Below are 18,783 nucleotides of genomic sequence, written 5' to 3'. Positions count from 1 at the left end.
CATTCACATCTCTCCAAATAAGCTGGAGCTGTAGTCAACAGGGCTGCTGGGAAGGCTTCCTAAGATCTATTGTATAAGAAGATAGAAGAAGAACAACAAACTATTTTCTCTTGAACTTCTCTTACTTAAAACTGTCCTTAATTAGAAGCAAATATGTGACATGGCAGCATTTCTATGTTTGATAGAGGACGTTGTAAACCCAGGGTTTTACTAATATTCAAAACGAAAAGGTGAATGATTATGGTTTGGTGCGGCCAGCTGTACTAAAGCTGCAGTTTCTCCTAAGTATTCTCCAGGAAATACAGAACATCTTCATCTGAACCAAGAGATTTCCAATGGGCTAACATTTCCCAATCCAACATGTCCGACAACAGTCTAGAGCTGCAGAAATCTCCAGATAAAATCCAGATTTTCTCTTCCAGTCCGGTTGTACTGCAGACATGTTTCATCATGTCTTCTTTTAAATAGCATCCTCAATTTCTGCTTAATTTTTAAACGGCCTCCCGATACTGAAAGCTGCCTCTGAGCCGCCTTCTCTCAGTCATACCGTCTCCCCAGATTAGTGCTGTGTCAGCTCAGTCTGGTATGGTCCCTCGTTGGGGGATGAAAAAATTTAAGTTTTTGAGATTCTGACCGACTGATCAACAATCAGAACCGATCAAGCTGAAAACTGGGCCGACGCCTGGCACGAGTTCATTTTGGCTGAGGCTATCTTAAATGAGAACGGTTAAACCCTATCAAATGGAAGTTCCCATCATGGCCTTGTAAAGTTTACTGCAAGTAATAATTGGATTATCAGACATGCTGTGAAAGTGACTTATGAACACAACGGTCTCCCTTTGTTTGTCTCTTGGACTTGTTGGGTTATTTGATTTGCCTGTACAAAGAACACGTTTGTGTTTGCTCTTCGTCTAGAAGGCTCCTGTCTTCAAAGTCACATTTCTGAATGAAAGAAACTTAGAAAACTCTTTATGTCTTCAGATTACAGCTGCAGATCAGAGAGCGACTGTGGGCAGAATAACAAGGCTGGAAAACATAGTGAAATTCAATTAAACTTTTTTTTCATAGCTAAATGCATCTGTGACTACCCTTCAGACTGTTTCATCTCCTCCTTCCTCCATCACCATGCCCCCCCCCCCTCCATCATTATAATTTTATTTTTTTCCTTTGTCCTCTCAGCACACCACCGCTTGTCAAAAGCCCAAACTTGCGGTACAACACTCTTAAAATTGTCGTCCTCTGTTTATCCACAGCACAAAGACCCCGAAGCAGGCGGTGTTTGCCGGAAGCATGCAGCTGCTGGCCGGCATCAAGCTGTGCACAGGCAGAGTTCTCACCAACCACCCCCATTACGAAGATAAAGACCTGCGGGAGCGGACCAGACAGGTACTGCTGCCTATTGTACCTCCAGGCTGACATTGCACAGAGATTGCAAGACTTCAGTTCAATTAAATTTTATTTATATATCACCAAATAACAACACGTCATCTCAAGGCACTTTACAAAGTCGAATTCAGTCAACTCATACAGATCGGTCAAAACGTTTCCTATATAAGGAAACTCATCAGATTGCATCGAGTCTTGAAAGATCGTAGAGCCACAGGGAGAGTCTTTCTGCATTGGCTTTGCAGCAATCCCTCATACTGAGCATGCATGGAGTGACAGTGGAGAGGAAAACTCCCCTTTAACAGGGAGGAAAACCTCCAGCAGAACCAGAACCAGTGTGAATTTTCAGCCGACTGGGGGTTTGGGGACAGAGCAGAGACACAAAAAGAACAGCAGCACACATTGATCTAGGAATCCTTTCTATGTTAGAGAGGTTAGTGGCAGATGATCTGTCCCCCAGGATGATGTCACAGTTAACAGAACTCCAGACCAGGTGTACCTACTATGAAGAGAAAACAGACATAGAGGACTAAACGTTGAAATGACAACAAACAATGCAAATTGGAGAGCAGTAGGAGAACTCAGCAGAGTGAGAAAAATAGATCCTGATGTCCTCCAGCAGCCTAAGCCTATAGCATCATAGCTATAGAGGTAGCTCAGGGTAACATGAGCCACTCTAACTATAGGCTTTGTCAAAAAGGAAAGTTTTAAGCCTAGTCTTAAAAGTAGACGGGGTGTCTGCCTCACGGACCAAAACTGGGAGTTGGTTCCACAGGAGAGGAGCCTGATAGCTAAAGGATCTGCCTCCCATTCTACTTTTAGAGACTCTAGGAACCACCAGCAGACCTGCAGTCTGAGAGCGAAGTGCTCTGTTATGAACATACGGGGTAATCAGAGCTCTGATATATGATGGAGCTTGGTTATTAAGGGCTTTATACGTTAGAAGAAGAATTTTAAATTTTATTCTTCATTTAACAGAAAGCCAATGAAGGGAAGCTAAAATTAAAGAAATATGATCCCTCTTGTTGATTTTCCACAGAACTCTTGCTGCAGCATTTTGGATCAGCTGAAGGCTTTGAACTGCATTTTGTGGACTTCCTGATAGTTAACTAAAGCAACCAGATCAGGAAGCTTCACTGGGGCCATGGGTTCAGTCATGGGGTCTGAAGGAGTAGGCCCTATACGATATAATAATATCATAAAATATAATAAAATATAATGATAACAATAAAAATGATGATAATAACAACAATAATAAGATATTATAGTCTTTTTTTATCTGGATGAAGTGTTGTTACCAGATAATACGGTGCCTTACATAGGTACTCATACCTAAACCTTTTGTTACATTACAGAAAAGGTTATATAAAATTTTTCAAATCTTTGCCCACTCCCCTTTACAAAACATTATAATCTCAGTCAGATTGGACGGAGCAGGACTGAGGATGGACCTTATCGTCTTGCCACAGATTCTTAATTGTTACCAGCTCCATCGTAGTTCTCTGCTGATGTGTTATGTGAGAGACCGGTGAATTGGTGAAACAGGGATGGATCGTAGGGCAAACAATGTGTTTCCATTAAGTAAGAATCAACATAAGACGCTTCCAGTAAGGCAGAGACGCTGTCAGGGTTTTCCTACAAGCGTAGCTGCTGAAGTTTTACCACATTATAGAAACAAGTGATTTCATTTCCAAGTGGAAGTGTTGCCAGAGTTAGACTTTTCCACTGAATGCTTTCCCTGTCATGTCGTCATTTAAGATCCAAAGTCCAGGACTCATGAAAATGTAATGGGACTGATTAGCCCCTCCGCTCTCAGTCTGCCGGCTCCTTCACTGAGCGCGTGCGTATCTTCCTCTCAGCGAGCAGGAAGTAACGTGTAGGTCAGCTCCTGGGCAGCCGAGCCCGTGTTCTGCATCCCAGCAGGAAGCGAGCCGTGCTGTGCCGGCGGCGAGGCCAGAGCCTGGCATGGGGCCTCGTTAATGATCCGCGACACCGACGTAGATTCACCGAGAACAGTGCGTGTGTGTATTTAAGAAGGAAAAAAAACGGATGTGTAAAAAAAAAAAGTGCCATTTAATGATCTGCTCAAATATTTAGTTTGTTTTTGAAGGGGATGACTCTTAAGCTCTGTGTAAGCAGGAAATTGTGTGATGTTCCCCTCCTGGGTTCCAGGGGGTGGAACATGCTGGCCTTAAAGATTTTGTCATCGCCGTAGAAACGATGGCGACTCTTTTTTTTTTTTAAACACCCTGACTGTGTTTCCAGACGGTGGGACTGCGAAAAGCGCTGCTTTCGCTCCTCACTCCTAGGAAAACCAGTTAGAGTCCATCCTTTTCCATCATGGCTTAGTTTTTTGTTACATAACATGGAGTGTTATTCAGAGTATTTGCCTGGTTTGCTGCAGACCTTGGCTTGTAACCCGAGACAGGAAGGTCGTTTAGTGCTTGTAGGAATATCACCTGCGGCTTGTAATGAAATGTTTTAGCTGCCTCAAGGATTAGGGTTCCGCCGGTAGTGTTTGAGCTGGAGCACGCCACACACACACACACACACACACACACACACACACACACACACACACACACACACACACACACACACGCTGTTTGTCTTTTCAGTGCCAGAAAGGCCTGCTGGTGCTGAGTTCTTCTGCATCTGAAAAGAGACGTTAGCTGGAGCGTGTCAATGGTAGCGCATCCCGTCACGTCTAACATCTGACACATCTCCATCAAGCGTAAGACCGACTGACAAAACAGCGACTTTCAGGATGCGTTGTGCGTGTTCGGCCCACAAAGCGTTAGCCTTGGGTTGCTTTTTGTTAGGAGCTCTCGTGTTTAGATCTCCCTTTCTGCAGGTAAGACACACTGGTTCCATTCTGCGGGCGACCCGGCGACTGATGAAAGCGGCGCTTGGACAGGCGGTGGGATCGGGGGTCACTGCCGTGTCACGTTGGCTGTTTTATCTTGTAGCAACGTTGACGTGGGAAATGGATTCATGCACAGCCAGACGAATAGAAGCACACCGCAGCTGTTAAACCCTCCTCGATAAGATAATCTCTGTTTTACATTTTAGAAAGCCCTAATCGGGCCCAGATTCCCCACACTCATTTTAATATTACATTACAATTAATATTAATATTACACTTGATTTCTGTAGTTTGTACATGTGCTCTTCCTTTGCTCGCTTTCATACGTCGTAGTGTATATTATATTGTGCTGACAGAACTGCAGAGCCCATGACCCAGAGCAATAAGCGGCCCAGTCAGAAGAAATTTAAAGCTAAACATTTAGACATCCTGCAAGACAAAAGATGTTCCTCCCAGGATTTGCATGTTTTAGTTTCTTTAGGGATTAGTTCTTCATTAAGGCTTGGCTTGAAAACAAGGATTTTAGTTGCTGGCTGACACCTATTGAGAAAAGCACTCTGAGCCTTAATGTACACTGTGTTTGAAGGTATTGAAGGTCAGAAAGCTACAGGTCTAACAGGACTGAAGTCACATCAATTTAAGGGAATAAAGGTATATTTAACCCGCTTTAAACTCAGTTAGTTAAATATATGAGGTTAGCAATTTAACTTATTTTTTTTGTTTTTCCCTTAAAATCTGAATCATAATCAAAAGGTCTTCCATTTAACTGAGGGACTCTTGCAGAAACTTTCTCAAGGCGCCCAACCTCAGTAGACTGGACAGAGTTGCACATTATTTTAAAGGGAATTCATATCACACCCTATTGGCTGGTATGAGTTCATCTGGCTGGAGAAAGTCTACAGTTTCAGGGTATTTACACAAAAATTTCAAATAGAAAATGCACAACATGATCTAATTTCTTTCATTCGCCGTTACATAAACAGCACCTCCTGCCACCAGCCAAATATGGAAATGCTCCGAAGCTCGCAGATCTGTGGGCCGCTTTCACTTGTGCTCGAAAAATTGATATTTACAGCGCTGTGAAAAAGTGTTTGCCCCTTTTAGATTTCCTCTGTGCTGCTGTAATGTCATAATTCAGTGTTTTAGATCATCAAATAAATATGTTGGATAAGGACAACCGAAGTCGCTACAAACAGTATATTTCAAATGGGGGTTTCCTTCATTAAGGGAAACGATTATTCCAACCAACCTGACCCTCAGGAAAGAGTGATTGCCTCCTAAACCTGATAACTACCTGTACCACCCTTAGTAGCAACTGTCATCAAGAATCTTCAGTCACTTTTTATACTAAACTCCATATTGTTCGTCAGCCTCTGAACTTCCTGATCTGGATTTTGACTGGAGGAGGATATCTTGTAATTCAAGCAGCACCATTAGACCAGAAACTCTTGTTGTAAGGCTGCAGTGAAACCTATTTTGTGTTATGGAGGTAAGGAGGGTATTAGTATACACATATTGTGATTTTTAATGGGAAGATGTATGATTTTGTTGGCAGATTTCTTTGTGTGTGTCATTTTTCTGCGGGAAAAGAAAGTTTAAGTTGGACCTTAGCCAACCTGTTGCTGGTTTGCTGCAGTGCTTAGGATTATTGATCTAAATTCTCTCCAGGCTCAGGTGGGCGTGCTGTTGATGGTAGAATACTTTGGTAAACAGACCATCCATGATGGCTAAGGAATTACCAGCTGCCCTAGACCTATAGCTGCAAAACAAGCCCAAATTATCGACCATCATCGTGGGGTTTAGTGTTTGGAAGTGTTTTATTGGGAAATTGACTCATAACAACATGAAGAAACATATTCCTGCTTCAGATCTTCCATTTTGATGATTGTGAAGTGATTGCTTGTGTATTTGCTCCTTATTCATGTCCTAAAAAAACACCAGAATGGTCCAGACTGGCAAACTGAGAAAAATGTTACATTCATACAAGTACTCAAATATGCTGATGATCACTTAATTATTCACTAGATTAGTGCGCTCTACGGTTTTAAGCAATCGACTCACAATTAATTGTCGATTAGTTGTTTATTAGATTAAAAGGTGTGCCATCCAATGAACTGTTAATGCCTGCAGTGCAGACCCGCTTTCAGTGTAGCCACCATCCAAAGAGGACGCCGCTGCTGATCCTTAATCGGAGCCAGACCAGAGTAGTTAAGAGAAATAATAATGCAGCAGGCATGCCCGAACAACAACATGAAGGGTTTAGAGTCCGGTATGGGATTATTTTACACTGTTTACTGACGACAAGGATCCAACATGCACTCTATGTGGTTCTGTTTCTAAGTATAAACTCAAGAAGCTCCGTAAAGTACCACCTGGATAGCTTCATTCAGCTGGGATGCATGGCGGAGCAGCGTCAACTTCTCAACCAAAACTCACGGATGTGCTCGAAAAGCGGAGGGCGTTACGCAAAAAAAAAACGGTTACTTGATAGAAAAAGCCATGATGCCAAATGCATGGCCGATTGGGAGGGCTTTTGTGAGGATTATAATTTTACATATTTTATTCTATTCATCTTATTTGTTTCTATTCAGCAACCTATTTTAATAGGTGTCTGTTAAATTATGTTTTATAAATATGTTTAATAATGGGTGGGAAAACCACAACTTTTAGCTTATTCAGTTAATATTTAATACATGTGGCACAACAAATTATTAAAATATAAAAATGTCCCTTTTTTTAAGTTCAACATGTTATAAAAATGTACCCCTTTATGTAATTTACAGACCCTCTTGATAAAAGACAAACCTCTGTTTTGGTCCTTAAGATATATCAACTTTAGATGAACTCATTAATCTCTAACTTGTATCCCCAGTGCCTTCTATCAACACCTGAATTCTTTGTTCCTACGCATGTAGAAATAGTTGATTTAGTTTTTCATGTTCTGTTTCTGCACTTAACCTTGCATTCTTGATGAAAAAGGTGTACTTACGTTTTTCTATATAACTGTTCATGTGAACTAAGTTTAGCGGTTAAAAATGATACAAATATGTTGTGAAAATTTAAATTCCTACTTACACATTTCTTCTTGTTATTTAGCTTTATTGTTACACTTGAAGGGGCCTAGTCACATATTGTCACGTTAAAAAGAAAACACAAAACCACATAGTCATCTATAATATAACAATATACATACAGCGAGCGTCTACTTTGTCCTTTTTGAGCCTGAAAAGAACTTTGTGCGATCAGCAGACATAAATATTGTTGCGCCATCTGCCAGCAGTGCCACAGAATTATCAGAAAGCAAGATGGCGACAGCTGAGGCAGCTACTGTAGGAGCCAGCAGACCGTCCTGCAAAGCCTCAGGAAAGTGACAGCTCGGCCTGGTCGCTCTACAGGGTTAGGGCTACTTAACTTCTTTCTTTTTGCACCTCCGCTGGATGTTACTGACTCACTCGGGTCCATCACAGACATGTATACATAGAATTGATTGCAGAATCACATGTTGACTTCACCGTCATATTAGAGGCGGCAGAGTGAAGCGACTCAGAGAAGATGCCTCATTCATGTGTTGCGTGGAATATTCACAGTGCAAAGCAGACCTATATTCACAGGTAAGAATGAACTAGGGCCAGACAATAATTAAATAACGATATATATCAATCGATAGACGTGTGTTGCGATAGAAAAAAAAAAGTCAATAAAAAGTTCAATAGAGGAACATTTTCCCTTCGATTTGCGTTCTAGCCTATCATGTGGGTTAATACTAGTCATTATATCCTCCCAACCAATCAGAGACGCAGACTGAGAAACGCTCCGTCAGCAAGCTCAGCCCCCTTCAAACAGTTCAGAGAGCACGTGTTAATTTTTTCTTTATTTTAACTTGCAGTTTTGGTAAACAGTTGGCTGAATAAAGGGTTGAATTCAGTGTTTGTGTGTTTGTTATCTAAAAATAGGTCATTTAGCAACAGCATAAAATGACCAGGGCTGCACTTAAAATATATGTTTAGAATTTTTTCTAATTATCGATATTGAGCAATATGGTTTCTATTTTATCAATATGCTCTTTTCTTAGCCCTAGAATGAACATATACTTATGATTTATTATTATGATATGATTTGCTGCTTTTTGGGGTCTTTTAGCTTATTTCGTCTTGTTAGACAGACCCTGTATAACTGATTTCTTGGTTCCAGAGGTCAGGCAGTAATCAGGCCTGGCGCTGCTGAAACTCACACAGACTGTCAGTCACTGCTGAGCATTCTTTGAATCTGGGCTTTGATCTTCGTCTGACACCTTTTCAAGCCTTAGCTCTTTCAGCACCTTTGGATCCACATTGTTAACTGTAACAGACAAATTATGACTATACCTTGTTTTGTTCTCCCACTCTCTCCTGCTTTATTCACATGATCTGTTTTCCTAAACGAGTCATAATTGGAGTTAAACTAACGTTAGTTAAAAGCCAAATGTGCCTGTTAATTCAGTTCCAGCATAGAGGTTCATCCCTCCAGCGATGTTGGTGAGAATTAACGATCCATAGAAATCTTAATAAATCCACTGTTTACTTTGCGCGCGTGTGTGTGTGTGTGTGTGTGTGTGAGCAGGTGTATCAGGTGTATGCTCGGCGGTCCCCAGAGGAAGTGCACGGCATCCTGAGGGCGGTGGGGGCCGACTACGTGGTGCTGGAGAACAGCATCTGCTACGAGCGGAGGCACAGGAGAGGCTGCAGACTGCGGGACCTGCTCGACCTGGCCAACGGACATGTGGGTGGCATTTATGCGTGTTTATGTGTGTGTGTGTGTGTGTGTGTGTGTTTGTGTGTGTGTGTGGTTTGGTGTGCCTTCTCTGTCAACTTCTACGGCTCGGCGGAATCTCTCAGCCTCCGCAGAGAGATCAATAGTCTCACATCTTATCAGCGCAGTGCTGCTTCTCACTTTCTTGCTGTTGCTCTTTCCCTCGCGTGCGCGGGCACACACACACACACACACACACACACACACACACACACACACACACACACACACTCTTTTCCCTTTACGCCTGTGTCGAACGTGGCTTGCTTGGCTCTCTGGATTACCAGAGGCGAGACAAGCTTCAGTCTGGCCCATTCTGCTGTAAGACACTTAAAACACGGAGGCTCGGAGCCGGGGTGTGTTTGTGGCGCTGTAAATGTCACGCAGTATACACAACACCTGACATGTAGACAGCTTTATTGAAGCAATGCTGCGAAGATGTCTCTGCCTGTCTGAACATTTCATGCTCTCATTCTGTCTTTAATTTCTCACTAGCCTTTCTCTGCCAGCTTTTCTGTTTCTTCTTTCCTCTGGTTGTTTCTGTCCTCTAAGTGCCATGTTCATTACTGCTCCAGCCATAAATAACACAACGCATTTCTCCCATATCATTGTTAGTTTTTGGGGGGGGGGTTGTTTGCTTTTAATAATGTCACCCCACGCTGGGGTTTTAATAAAAGCAAAACACACTTTCTTTTTGGGAGTAGCTCCCTAAACAACTATTTAAAATAAGATCTGCCGAATGCTCGTTACCCTTCTGTGGTTTTCAACTCTTAGTGACTCGCCTGAACTGAACCTCTGTGGCTCACAGTTGATGATCTTTGATATCGATATTTTTAAATATCGAGATTTTTAAATATCGAGATTTTCAAATCGTGATATTTGCATGGATGGATGTATCCCAGTAGGTTATTTTCAGCTGTTTCTGATATTTATCTACAGCTTTGATTCAGAGATGCCTTTTTAAAATTATTATACCAAAAGAAAAACATATTGAGATAAATATCATATATCAGTATTCAGGCTAAAAATATCGAGACCTTATTTGTGATCCTATCAGCCAGCCATAGCGTACACGAACAGTAGAAAAGCAAAACCTTTCCATTTTTACCTAAACATTGTTGTGTAAGCAGGCCCTTAATCTTTCACTGTTGCCTGATTAAGTGCTAGAAGAAGTGCGACTAATGTGAATTGGTCAGTTTGTATTGATGTTGTCATAAATGGGCATCTTTGAATAAATAAGTTTCTAATGTCGATTATATTAAAATAACAATCACTTTGGCAACCTTTATGGATAAGCTTGATCAGTTAGAGGTTTGTAACCTAAAGAATGAAATGAATGTAAATCCCAACATGAGCCTGCAGTGTTGGAAATAGGGAGAAGGCCTTAAAATGACCTTTCACGGTTGCCAGTATTAGATATCAGCACATAGAACATATTTGTACTCTACTAGGACTTCATGCTTAAATGCACAGAAATATTCTGGAGCTTCACTTTAAACTATGAAAACTGTTGAAAGAATGCAACAGAGCCCTTTTTAAGGCTACTCAGACAGGAGTGAAACTGACCTTCTCTGGCCGGGCTCGTGTCAAAAGCTTCTATTAATACATAAAATCTTTGAATTCATCCAAGAATCCTTTCCTGGACTTTTTAAGAAATCATCTTCCTAAACCTAGTATCTCCATGTGCAGGTTGAGCTTTCTGAGGCTAACTGTTCATGAAAGGATCAATCAATATTTCCTCCATCAGTATATTTGCCGGTGCTGAAAGTCACTGTGGCTGCGTCCTTCTCTGTGCCCTTGCAGGCAGACTGAAGGATCACAAAGTGAGACGCTGTTTGTCGATCTTCAACTTTTCTCAATGTGTTCATGTTGTCTTTACTTAAACGTCAAGCTTTAAGAATATATACATTAGCTGCTGACCTTCTTTCCCTTTCAGATCATGGACGGAGCAGGTGAGAACGACCCGGACCTCGTCCCCGCCTCCCACCCTCGATTTTGCGAGGCCATCAAGACGGACGCGGAAGCTTACACCGCGCTGTTCACCAGAACATTTCAGAACAAAACATTCTATGTCTACCGACTTAAGAAGAAACGCAAGAAAAGTGCCAAAACGTCCTCGGAGCCCGGCCCAAAGCAGTAGCTGGACCAAAACAACCGAGGCGAGCAGAAGGATCCTCTACTCTATACAGAGCTGTGATCGTGACTATTCATTTGACGTTATTTTGTTATTCACTACGCGTGGCTCCATGGACTGTGGTGTCAACGCAGCAGGCCAGTTGAAGTTTGGGGTTGCAGTTTTGTTACCAGAGTTTTGTTACCAGAGTGTTACCAGAGTGCTGAAGCAAACGTTAAGACAATGCTGTTTGCTACGAGAAAAGAAAACCTGCTAAATAATTTCTATATGAACACAGAAGATTCCTGAAAGGTCAGGACGCCCGAGCTGTTTATGATTTAAGATGTGGTATTGAAGCGATCTAATATAGAAATAAAAAAAAAATAGTTTTTATTAAGAAGTTTTGTAGTGAGAGGATAGATACAGCTACAAATTCAGAAATGAAACATAGTAAAAAAAATATCTTAGTTCTTTTTGTTTTACAAAGAAATTAGATGGATCTGAGATTTTCGATCTTCTCTAAGGCAGCAAACTGTTCTCCATAAGAAACTAAATCATTCCTGGCCTTTCTTTGCCTGCCACTCATCTCAGGTGATATCAGCCCTGTCTCCTACAAAGTGTCACGCTTACATAATGAAGGCGGCAGACTGTGAGATTAAGTGTTTCTGTAAGGTTTTCGTCGAATTGGTTGACTGCTCATCTAATGGATCTGTGCTTGTTTACAGCACACCTAACACATCAAGAAAAACATCACGCAGCCCTGTGAATTATTTATTTATTGAAGCTAGGCTCTTATGGCACCTGGTTTCTAGGAATTTTCTAAACATACTTTTTACAAATATTTCTTTTAAGATCTACAGTGCATCATTTGTCACGACATAAGACAACCAACTGCAACATAGTAAATACGCCAGAGCAGAATGTGGCGATGTTGCTAGCTTGAAAATCCGCCCATAACAGTGAATAATTGCCGGACTACGTGTGTCTAAAACATCTTCCCGAGGTGTCGGGATTCACTTTCTGTATTGAGACATTTACCAAAAAGAGTTTTCTTTAGACATTTGGCTTCCCACCGTTAGTGGGACAGCGTCTGGAACTGTGGTAGCTGCTAAGCTAACTGGGGTAATGCTAACTAGCTTAAATATCTTGTAACGGTGCATCCCATCTCGAGGTGGAAATGAAATTTGACTGATGGATAAAGATAGACAAAAAGCTCGTAAGTCCCTGCATATATACGGTGTTGACAGTGAGAAGCTTTTTCATCACGGCTAGTTTTGTCGGAGTCAGTCATTCAACAATATACAGACACGCATTCCTAACACCACGCTTGGTGCTTAATCAAAGTGTTGCTTGGAATATTCCACAGCCAAATAGCAAACTCTTGCTGACGGATTTGTCATCTGCTGGTGCAGCTTCAACATAGTTACGTTAATAATCGCATATGGAAACAGAAATCCAGCCACCGACACTTGTCAGCATGTGACTTTTTTTCAAGCGTCTTAGAGCAAAATGAAATGATACCAACCTCAATCCACCTAAATCCATCTAAGTAGACATCCTCGTGTTTTTTTTAAATTGTTGACAATAATACATGTTTAACAGGAGAGTATGACGCTATTCTCCCTTTTTTTCCATAATTTCTAAGTTTATTTAAAAAGAATTGACGACCCCGTTGAACCCTACATTAATTGAGATGTCCTGGTAAGGTTAACGTATGCCTTGACGTGTCGGCTAGCGTTAAAGCTCAATGCGTGATGTCAGTAAAACAGAACAGCTGATACCAGCCAGCATTTCATAAATATATCCTGCCCTTCTATTTCAGTCTCAGTGGCTCCCTGATCCAAATGCTTTCCTGAACAGAACCAATCTAAGACCATTTGTTGTCCTCATGAAAGCTGACAACCAATGAAGTTGATGGTGAAGCATAACTTCTTCCTTCAAGCTTTTTTTTTTTTTTCCCCTTGAAAAGCCGGCTCTATGTTGACAGAGTGATTTGAACTCAGATTTAATATTTTGGTGGGTGAGCTCAGGTCGGTGTCTCTTGTCGTCACGGTGTGGCCTCAGGGTCCACTGGAACCGGTCACTCTTCAGAAGGAGAACAAAGAGGATAATTATCCTCTTTTTTTGTTCACAAATCTGAGGTGGGAGCTGCTTCCCTGCGTGGCTTTTGTTGTTTTCGTCGCTGTCGTGTTTTTCTGTCTGTCGGCTTTGTGACTCTCATCAGCGGCAGCCTCAACCTTTTCACTCCTCTCGTTCCTGCAGACAAACACGCATGAATAATGTAAGCTGTGAGGAAATTGCAGCAGGCTGACAACTGCACTGATTCCTCGTCGCAATTCAAAATAATTTGTGTGTGGGGGGGGGGGGCGCAGCGTATGACAACACTTGCATCTCAATCCAGGCTCTGTGCTCAGAAGGAAGGCGGGGAGGAAGAGGGGGGGCGGAATAGACTCGATAAAGAAAAGTAGAGGAATGAGAGCAGATCACAACCTGGATCCATGATGATCTAAAACCGTATTTTCTTTATCTTCCCAGCTGAAGGAGAGGGGCTGATTGAAAGCGAGCCGTAGGTGCTGTTATGTGTGTGTGATCTGCTGTTCTTCTTCTCCTCACATCCTTGCTTTCCAGTCCTTGTGCACATGTTAATAGGAACCCCTCTCTTTGATCGTTTACGCCCTCCTGCTTCTGTTGTTCGTTTACTCCGCGGCCTCGTCGAAAGGCATTTTAATCGGATCAGAGGAGCTTGTTGTGTTTCTGTCCTGTCTTCATATTGGATGTTTAATTAAGGAGCTGCTGGATCGCTGTGTTTGACAGAAAAGTGATCCCATTATGTTGGCTTCATAGGAGTGTACTAATGTAATAACTTTTCAGAGCTGGTAATTTCCATATGTATTGCGATTAGGTCATTCAGAGGGGTGCCGTGGTGCCCGTGGCGGTCTTTAATAAAGAGCGAGCATGTGCGCGGTCTGCTTCCTTCTAAAGAACAAGTGAGTGAAACTAGAATAAAGTTCTAACCCAATAACCGGACATCTCTGTGCAGTTGGGTTATTGGGACAGATGTTGGTCAAGATGCTGCCGCAGGGTCTGGAAGCAGCAACTAGAGGTGCGTGGCATGACTGACACACCGTGGGCACAAACTGAAGGGAACACATAGGATATATTTCTTAAATGGTAGATCCGTGTTTTAGCTTGTGTTTATTATTTGGATAGACTGATGGTCCCAAGTTAATTTTATTTTTTTAGATCATTTATAGCATTTTTTTTCAATTTCAATGTTCACTAATGCTGTTTTATGTCTAAACAGAGCCATTGTATAGAGAGACAGATTGTCACCTGTTACCACGGGTACCACAGAAGGAACTTTCCTCATAGCACGCAACGCTAATCATTCCCTTTAAAGTCAAACATTTACTGTCATTTAAATCATCATGCTTGATACCAACACAGTTTGGTGGTTAGCTTTAAAGTGAAAAGTAAAGGATACATGGTTTTCAGCATTTTATGAATAATTTTTTTTTTATTTGATATCATTATTGATCATTTACAAAATGTCCCCAGTTCAGACACACCAGATTCCAGACACAGATTCTCATTTTGATTTAGGTCCGGCCTTTGAATGGGCCTCTGTGCTTTGATGGAAACCATTCTGCTGTAGGTTTGGGGTCATTGAGAGTTAAACCTTCGCCTCAATTTGACGTTTTTTTTAAGGCCAGCGTTTTCGGTATTTATTCCTTTATTCCATTTCCCCATCAACCTGGACCAGCTTCCCTGACCCTGCTGTGGAACCCCTTCCCCACAGCGTTATCCCGTCACCACCATGCTTTACCTGGGGCATTGGGTGCAAAGCATGATTTATAGTTAGTTTTCTACCACAGTGTTTTGCATCCAGAGCAAACGTAACATTTTGAATTCCAGAGCACCTGCTTCCACATGTTTGCTGTGTCCTCCAGCTTCTTCTTATGGCCTTCTTCTTGACACTCTTCCATGAGAGCCTGATTTATGGAGTCAACCGAGCCTCCCACCTGAGCTTTGGAGCTCTGCAGCCCAGCCAGAGTAAAACAGTTAAACTAGCTAATTTTTATAACCTAATCTGCTTTAAACGTCCCTACAGCCACCTCTCTGAGTCACTAAAGTTCTCTAGCAAACCTCTAAAGGCCCCTCACAGAACAGCTGCATTTCTACTGAAATGAATGTAGTCTGTTCACCAATTAGTGACATCTGAAGGTAATTAATTGAACTGGATAAAATGTAGGGACATTAGAGGGAATTTGGTGCATACATACACTGCAAACACTTAGTTAAGAAAATGGACACCATGTATCCTTTCCTTCTACTTTACAAAAATGCTCTACTTTGTGTTGGTTTAGCACATGGATTTCTAATAAAATAGCTTGAAGTTTGTTGTAATATAAAATGCCTAAACAAAGATACTACATTTACAAGGAACTAGGTCTCTTTATCTCCATTACTCCCCCTTGGGTGTTTTTCTGTGATGTAAATCACGCTATGTTGTGCCAAATTAGCTGCTGAGAAGGCTTGAAAGGGTCAAAACGAGCAGGCCGCCAGTTGTGTGTAATGTCTGCAGTTCAAGCATTGAATAAGGCGGTAGCTACAGAGCCTCAGTCTCTTCCACCAGTTCGATCAGACACAGGAAGTAGAAACACACGGATGGATGTGTGTTCGCTTCATCAACTGATGGAAGGCTCCACTGAAGCGCCAAGCTGATGTTGGCTTTCAGGTTCTCCACGCCGTCCACATCAACCCAGAAGAACTCTGTAGAGATGAGTTGGGACATCTTCAGAATGGATGGACTGTAATGACTGCGTGGCATATACCGGTCGGTCTGCATCCACTCAACATCCATTGGAAGCAGATGTTGCACGTTTTGGTCAATGTTTACTCTTCAGGTTCTCGTGCCACGCCCGTTATCGCAGGAGAAATCTGTGAGCTGTTATTTTGTACATGTAATATTAACAATGTGTATGTTCCGAAAAACTTTGTTGAGTAAAGTACTTTCCACCCCCGCAGTGTTGTTTCCTGTTCAGTCATGTTAGACCCCCTCCAGTCACAAATCTGTTTCTCCTCTTTTCCATCCTGTTGCATGGTTGAGCCTCGCAGCAGGGCGCCTCGTGTCGCCGGCCGGTTCCGTCACTTCCAGACGCTCAGTTGGGACCCTGAGCGGCCCTTTTTAACCCGCGACATGTGATCGGAACCCTAGGAGACTGCAGCCACATGGTCTCTCTCACCGATTCGCATGGAAATGCAAGAAAAACTGGGAAAGAGGTGCTTAGATGGCGTTACCGTTGTATTTTAATCTTTCATAGACTCAACAAAACAGAGGAATAAAACCAAACTGCGAAGTCAACTGCAAACACAAAGATTTTATTGTACTTTATACAGTGCCGGTCAGAAGTTTACATACGCTCATCATCATCAGGAAAGGCGTTAATTGTGGGCACATCTAAGCGGTTCTTTTTACAGGCTGGAGTTCTCATACTACATAGAACCCAGCTGTGTCCACCTCAGAACCATCTGACCCAAACTGGCACCTCCAATGAAAGGGGAATGGTTTGGATGCAACCAAAGCTCAACCCAATAAGAAATTGAAATATACTTGGGACTCCCAGGTAAAGATAAGTAAGTTTTTTTGTCACTTCTTGAGGGTACCTGCTTTAAATCTGCACTTTCAGGAAGGACTTTAATGTCATTGTCAGATGCAACAACGTCAGAGTCTTTGGAGGAATTCACTGAGATGCTATCTAATCTAAGAACCCTTTACCAACTATCGAGCATGGTGGTGGTAGTATCATGCTGTGTGCCTGTTACACTGCATTGGAACAAGTGGAGCGTTTAAGTAGGACTTCAGGTTTTAACGATTTTACCACCAGCTAATGGCAGGTTGAGCCTCCAGGTGAAACAGGCGTAGCTGAGGGCTGGTCTTTGAATGGGAGAAGCATCCTAACCCCTTATCTTCTGGAATGGCTGTCCCAAAACCAGGATCTGGCTTCTTCAGGTCAAATAGTCCCATTATTAAATGTAGATATGCAAAAAGTACCCGTTGCTGTTTTATCACTATATACTTTAAATTTAATAGAAGACATGGACATTTGACCAGTTTTGTAAATTCTGAATATGACAACACTGGCGGTTGCATGCGTGCAGCGCTAAAAAGCTTTGTGTTGTTCTATGGATCAAACATGACTAAATGCCAATACAAAGTGAGGATCGTGTCTTGACTTCCATTAACTTCCAATCATTTTCAAGCCTTTCTATGGCCTTACCCTGACGCTAACTCTGAACTCACCCTAACCTTTACCAGTATATACCTAACCCTAACCTAAAGGATGCCTTAGCCCTGAACCTAAACCCTAGGCCAGAAAAAATGAGGATCAAAAAAAGGTTCTCACTTTGCATCAAAGTCCTCATTTTACTTAGCAAAAGACATTTTCTCACTCAGCCAAAAGTACAAGTACACACACACCTTATTGTTTTTCATTGTTTCTATGGGCCAAAAATGTTATTTATATTGCACAAATTAGGTGTCATGCTAAAAGCGATATCGGATAAGTGTTATATTTTGTTAGTATTTTGGGCTGGCTTGAAATTGACAAATTGACCCACAGTAGATGTGCGTTTCTGATAAAAGCGGTCAAACATCCAGTTAGAATCCTGCCACAAGCTTGCTAGCGGCAGCGAGAAGCTTGTGGTGGAGGCGCAACTTGCCGACGGGCAATAAATCCAGATATTAATGGAGGTGTGTGTTTACGTTTGAGGCTGTGTGTAGAGTTGTGAACTTGTGTGGATTGGAGGAATCCCACCAGGAATTCCAACTTTTGTGCACAAGGCTCTAATTTTGAAAAAAAAAAAAATCACTGCAGTTGTTTGTTTTATAATCATGCCACCTGGTGAAAATAAGAACAATCTGAATTAAATCCACAGCCCCAGGTGAACATGGCATCCACGCAGATGATGAATGTATGTAAACTTTTCTCTGGCAGGGTACGTGTGTGGGGAATCAAGAACCCAGCTGCTTGTTTCACACTCAGTCACTGGTGCAAATAAATGGATTTATTGAGAAAAAGAGATCAAAGCAAATACAAAACACTTATATAACTGTTAAAAGCTCATCACCATCATATTGATAGAAAATATGTTCAGTTTTATTCTTTTTCTTTTGACTCTGCACATTGCGAGCCTTTGCTGCTTCTCGTGACAAAAAGCGATAATCTCTCTCTGTATTTACAAATGAGGTAAAAACAGGATGTTTTCTCACAAGTCGGCACCCAGAACACAACATCTAGGAAACGGTTCCATGGTACGAATGAATGTGAACCGCTGCTCTTCACGGCCAAAGCAGGAGACATGAAGAGGCTGAGGCTCAGGGTGCGCCCCACTGAAGAAGAATAAATCACAAAAAAAAACCAAACCCCCATAGTCTGATAGGAAATCAAACCCAAAATGAAGCCATGACTCAGCAGAAAATAGCTGGGATCTGGGATCGGACCCGTGTGAGAGTCCGTGCAACGCTTTGGTTTGTCCAGCTTGACAGCAACCCATCAGCCCCCATCGTGTTAGCCGTCGTGACCTCACCAGGGCACCCTCTTTACTTTTTCTCGCTCTTCTAGGATGA

General features: G+C 42.1%; 1 protein-coding gene across 1 annotated transcript in view; it reads left to right on the top strand.

Annotated features, from left to right (window-relative positions):
* The window catches only part of dpy19l3 (dpy-19 like C-mannosyltransferase 3), a gene marked incomplete in the record, with an annotated part of 97,487 nt that extends 81,307 nt beyond the window's left edge, over positions 1 to 16,180 (top strand). The window contains 3 exon segments of the mRNA XM_012861642.3: positions 1,254 to 1,386; positions 8,852 to 9,010; positions 10,977 to 16,180. Of these exon segments, the coding sequence (XP_012717096.2) occupies positions 1,254 to 1,386; positions 8,852 to 9,010; positions 10,977 to 11,180 (496 nt within the window).
* Positions 16,181 to 18,783: the final 2,603 nt, after the last annotated feature.

The sequence above is a fragment of the Fundulus heteroclitus genome, chromosome 4 (assembly GCF_011125445.2).
Source record: "Fundulus heteroclitus isolate FHET01 chromosome 4, MU-UCD_Fhet_4.1, whole genome shotgun sequence".
In the NCBI taxonomy this organism is placed as follows: Eukaryota; Metazoa; Chordata; class Actinopteri; order Cyprinodontiformes; family Fundulidae; genus Fundulus; species Fundulus heteroclitus.
The sequence above is the reverse complement of the archived record's forward strand: the minus strand, read 5'-3'. Positions and strand labels throughout refer to the sequence as shown.